We start from the raw sequence: 5,144 nt of genomic DNA, 5'->3' as shown, positions 1-5,144 counted from the left end.
AAAATGAGTTGAATAAGAATTTAACACCACCATAAGAATAACATAACTATAAAGCTTAACCAAACCCAAACCCAAACCCAAACCCAAACCCGACTAATTGTCATCCTTATCCATGAGTAATGTAGTCAGTCAGATTCAAGTGCCGTGGATGAAGTTCCCGCCAAAAATATTATGGCCAGGATTAAATACTAGAATCTCTTGAGTCACAACTTTTACAGTTTTACCCCTCGCTCTTCACCAATTTCTCTGTTTATTTACTTTATATATAAACCTCAAAAAGTAAAGCTGAAATTCTTTTACACCAAACCCTAAAATTACTGGTGGAACCCCTCACCATTTTTACCGATCTTCAACTCGGTAAGAAATTCCTCTGTTTTCTTTCACTGATTCTTTAAGTAAATCGTTTGTATCATACGTTGTGTTGAGAAACTAATTGATTGCTGTTAGTTTTAATAAGTAGGGTTTGCTTTAAAATGCGCATCTAGTTCATTTATTTTCTTGTAATGGTGGTTGGATTTTCATGTAATTGCATGGTAACTTAGTTATTGTAAAGTGGTTGCGCTTCTTTTTATCGTAAATGGGTAGTTCTCGAGCCTATTTTTGTTCCGGGTCATTCGGAAACTGTCTCTTTGTGTTGGAATTTTTATGGATGAGTCCCGATGGTTCTAAGTATCATCGCCATGAGAATTTTCTATATTTTCGACGTCTCTCGGTTTATAGGGTTTGTATTTTTGTTAAATGTTTTCAAGGCCTCAAGACCCCTTTGAATTTTAAAGGTATTATGGATTTATGGAGTACTTCCTCCGTTCCATAAAATAGTTTACGTTTGCTTTATACACGTATATCAATGCTACTTAGGAATACTGTCAAAAAGCAAACGTAAACAATTCTATGGAATGGAGGAAGTATAAAATTTGAGGGTCTATAACTTCCCCGACTTTCCAATCTCTCATACGCGAGGAAGTTATTCTTACAATCATATAATGAGTACGAAGTTTAATTTATGTGTTCTAGTTTTATCGTTTCAAGACGTTTATTTAGTGTCCTAGTATTATTAGGATTCTTGAAACATCAGGGATTTGTTGGACTTATGAGACAATTGACTGAACTTTACTGTTTCTGATGTAAGAATTTGCGATTATCAGCTCGTTGCTGACAAATGGTAGATTGTCGACAAGTTGTAGATTAACAGCATTTCCTACTAAATTGTTTGAGAAAGCATGACATATGATGTATGATTTTTACCAGAGTTATATCATGGCATTCATCTTTTGGTTAAACAAGCTGATGAAGTACTTCATATGTCATGGTGAAATATAATAGTTCGAGTAGCATGTGTAATCTCAAATGTAATATCTAGATTATTTCATTCATCGTATGTTTCCAAACGTAAATGATCATGAAATTTTCTTTTGTTATGTCGCTAATGGACTACATACGGATGGGGACTAACTCAGTGTTCTTTAATTTCTAGGAAAACATGTCTAGGGTGAACAATGCTGAGGAAGCTCAACAGGCTGTTGTCAAAATTTACGAGGAAGAACACAATAAAGTGAAGGAAGTGCTTTCCAACCTCGGTAGCCAGATTAGTCTGTCAATGGATTTGCTCAGGTATGAGAAGCGGGAGGAGCAGCATGAGTATTTATGCCTTAGTGCCCATTTTATTGATGACAAATGGAATTTACGGAAATGGGTTTTACATTATGGTGAAGTATATGGCTCAGACTGGAAACACCCAACCAGAGCTGCTTCGGATTCTGTCAAAGATTGGGATATTGAGGGCAAAGTGTTCAGTCTTACCATTGGTGGTGAAATCAACACTGATTTGGTGAAGGAGCAAGTTCACGGAAGGAGGGAACTTGCATTGGATGGGCAGCTGTTTCATGTGAGATGCTGTAGTGATATGATTAGTCAAATGGTTCAGAACGGGTTTAATATGATCGATGAAATAATCGACAAAGCTAAGTTTTTTGGATGGTCAAATTCATTGCCTTTATGGTACCTCACAAGCACTAAGCTTCGAAATGCTCTGAAATTGAAGGGAGATGGAACATTTCCTGGAATGCCCCAAGAATTTTTGCCATCGAAAGAGGAATGGGAAAAAGTCAAGAGGGTGTGCAAAATGGTGGATCAAATCTACGAGATCACGAAGGGATTGTTCAAAGCTAAGATGCCAACCGCTAATCTGTTCTTACCTCATCTTCACAAGATTCGGACTTATCTAACCCAAGAGGCAACCAGTTCAGATGTATTTGTAAAGTCTTTGGCCGAGACAATGCTGAAGACATTGAATAAGTACTGGAATGAGATGTACCTAATGCCTGCAATTGCCGCATTCTTGGATCCTCGTCACAAAATGGAACTAATAGAGTCTTGTTTTCCAAATCCCGGTAATGGTGATGATGAAAAGGCTGCGTATGTTTTGCAGTCTATTCGTAGGCTCTATAATGGCTATGTGGGACCAACTGAAGAACCCCAAAACTCAGATCTTGATTTGTATTTGACTGAGCCGGTCATGCCATTGACCGAGAATTTCTGTGTGCTGACCTGGTGGAAGCAGAACTGCTCAAAATATCCTCTGTTGTCTAGGATGGCTCGCGACATATTGGGTGTTCCTATATCTGTGGCGACCTCTTATGAAGCATATTACGCAGAGCCAAGGGAAGCTGATAAGACAGTGCTGTCTTTGGGACCTGAACTAATGAATGCTTTGATGTGCACTAGGAGCTGGAAACTTGGGTACAATAAGCATTGACAAGGTATATACCATTCCTAAATCAGCAAAGTTCTTACTAACCTGAACACAATAAAGTGATGGAAGTGCTTTCCAACCACTTTCGTATTTTATTTGTCGTCGCATATGAGTAGTCTTCCTGGTGTTGCAGCTGCAGTTACTCTTTTACCATGGACTAGTTTAATCTAAGGTCATAGGAGGAACAAACTTGAAGTACAATCAGACTTAGATTAGCAGTGACGTCGAATATATGTTACTCCGACTTAGATTAGCAGTGACGTCGAATATATGTTACTCCGACTCTTCTGATTCCCCCAAGTACCCATGTCCGACACTCGACAACCCGGACAACGGTATGACACTTTGACACCTCATTTTAAGCCAAAATGGCAAAATATGCATATTTTTCATAAAAATGTCCCGAGTCCAGCACTTTGACACGCACCCGTTTCGGATACTTCTACGCTGCTAATTTCTTGGTTATTAGTAAGCACTCGAAACTCTTGTGTTCTTAAATTTACCTCGTTTTGGTTGACAAGATTTAAACTTCCATAGATCTTGAAATACAACAAACATGTGCGTTGCTATATTGTATTTACGGAAATTTCCCATGGTACCCCTTAATTTTGTTAGATTTCCCATGGTACCCCTACTTTTAAGAATTTGCCTATGATACCCTTGCGGTTCCATTTTTGTGCCCATGGTACCCCTTAATGTAACGGCGATTAACAAAACGTTAAATTTTGATGACGTGGCAACAAAACGCTAACATTTCTAACAAACACTTGTGTTCAGGAACCTAGATACTCCTTAACTGTCTTCATATTGAGCAACATCTGTTGTTTTTGTTGTAATGTTCATGATAATATACTCTTGGGTGCTTTCATGCATAATGCTGTGGTAATTGATCATTTGATCGTGATAGATTCTTATGCTGTTGCAGGTAGCTGGGGAGGACTTGTTTGGATCATTCTCTAGGAAGTATTTTGATAGTTTTCTTTTGCCGAGGAGTCGAGGACACGTTTGGATGATCCTTTTGTGCTGCAGAATTATATGTATATCAGTAATATTTATGTTTTCTAATCTTGGGTTGTATGAAACTTATTTATTTTGTTGAGCACGCTTTCGGATCCTTTTTTATGTCGTAGAAGACTACTAGAAGCAATAGAATTATAATTAGTTACCTGGAGGTACTGTAGTATTTGTGCAAGTCATATTCCTTTGGGAATGATGACTTATTTGGGTTACTTGTAACAACATTCTTGCTGTTTCATTTTCTGCTGCTTGTTTTTCTCGGTCCAGCACAGTGGTATAATAATGAGTGTTGCATTTGAATCAGGGGGTAGAATGGTAATTTGAGGATGATGTTGGAGAATTGGTGGTGAGGTGTGGTGGGAGGTTTGACGTTGACATGTCGAAAAGGGGGAGCAATGGTAGAGGACTAGAGGCTCTGGAATTGGGCCGCTAGAGAGTTGATTGGTCTATTCGTGTTTGCGTGTTGCCTGTTTGGCCATAGGACTTGGGAGTAGACCTGTACTCGGGCCGGGCTCTCCTGGTCAGACCCGGGTCAGGCCAGGGGAGGAGCGGCTTGGCTGGGCCGGGCTGAGATATGCTTGACCAAGACCAGGCCCAAGGCAGGCCAATAGCGAGCCGGGCTGTTGGGCCTCCAATTTATTTATTTTTCTTATTATTTTGCTAACTGGCGGGCCAAGGCCGGGCCGGGCTGGAATTTTAGGGCCAGGATCGGGGCTAGGGCTGGGTCAGACCAAGTTGCATAAATAACGGGCCAAGGCGGGTAGGGTCCGGGCCAGATCGGGTTAGCCCGTGCTAATGGCCAGCTCTACTTGGGAGTTGGGACTTGGCTCTTGAGGGGGGTAGACAACTTTTTGTCCCGGTCATAAGAATTAGTGTTTTTCCAAATGGGTTTGTTTAAGTGGCTATAAACATGATTGAATAAAATGGCAGATGATCCAGAAAAACTCAACTGACCAGGAACCTTATAATGGTAGAACGGTTTACAGCTAGTCTAGTAGCCAATGGCTACAAGCAAGTGTATGGTAAGGGTCAAAAGCAGTGGCAGTGTCCAAGGATTGTCGCTTATTTGAGCTTGACATCGATAATGCTTTTCTCGATTGTTACCTTGACGAAGAACTTTATTTATGCTACCTCTGGAAGGCTATGTTCTAGCCAAGGCTGGGTAGATTTGTCACCTCCAGTTGTTATAATTTCGAAAAAAAAAAACTGATTTGAAGATGGCATTAGATACCGGCCACTTTTACGATCAAGGACTTGGGTTTAAAGTAGTCCATTATGTCGATGCCGCACGTATAATATTTATTATAAGAAAAAAATATTAGAACGATGAACAACGATTCGGGCTTATTTAGAGCTAAAGGTTGGCATTTGTATC

General features: G+C 39.9%; 1 protein-coding gene across 2 annotated transcripts; it reads left to right on the top strand.

Annotated features, from left to right (window-relative positions):
• The first annotated feature begins 229 nt into the window (after positions 1-229).
• Positions 230-4,072, top strand: LOC141606786 (zinc finger BED domain-containing protein RICESLEEPER 2-like). 2 transcript variants are annotated; one of them, XM_074426092.1, is made up of 3 exons: positions 230-357; positions 1,475-2,759; positions 3,678-4,072. In XM_074426092.1, the coding sequence occupies exon 2, from the start codon at positions 1,481-1,483 to the stop codon at positions 2,753-2,755; it is 1,275 nt and encodes a 424-aa protein (XP_074282193.1). In that variant the 5' UTR covers positions 230-357; positions 1,475-1,480; the 3' UTR covers positions 2,756-2,759; positions 3,678-4,072. The 2 variants fall into 2 exon arrangements, with proteins under 2 accessions (XP_074282193.1, XP_074282194.1); XM_074426093.1 differs by lacking the exon at positions 3,678-4,072 and adding an exon at positions 2,886-2,992.
• The last annotated feature ends 1,072 nt before the right edge of the window (positions 4,073-5,144 follow it).

This window comes from Silene latifolia, chromosome 10 (assembly GCF_048544455.1).
Source record: "Silene latifolia isolate original U9 population chromosome 10, ASM4854445v1, whole genome shotgun sequence".
Lineage (NCBI taxonomy): Eukaryota > Viridiplantae > Streptophyta > Magnoliopsida > Caryophyllales > Caryophyllaceae > Silene > Silene latifolia.
Note: the sequence above shows the minus strand (reverse complement) of the source record. Positions and strands in the feature narration are given on the sequence as shown.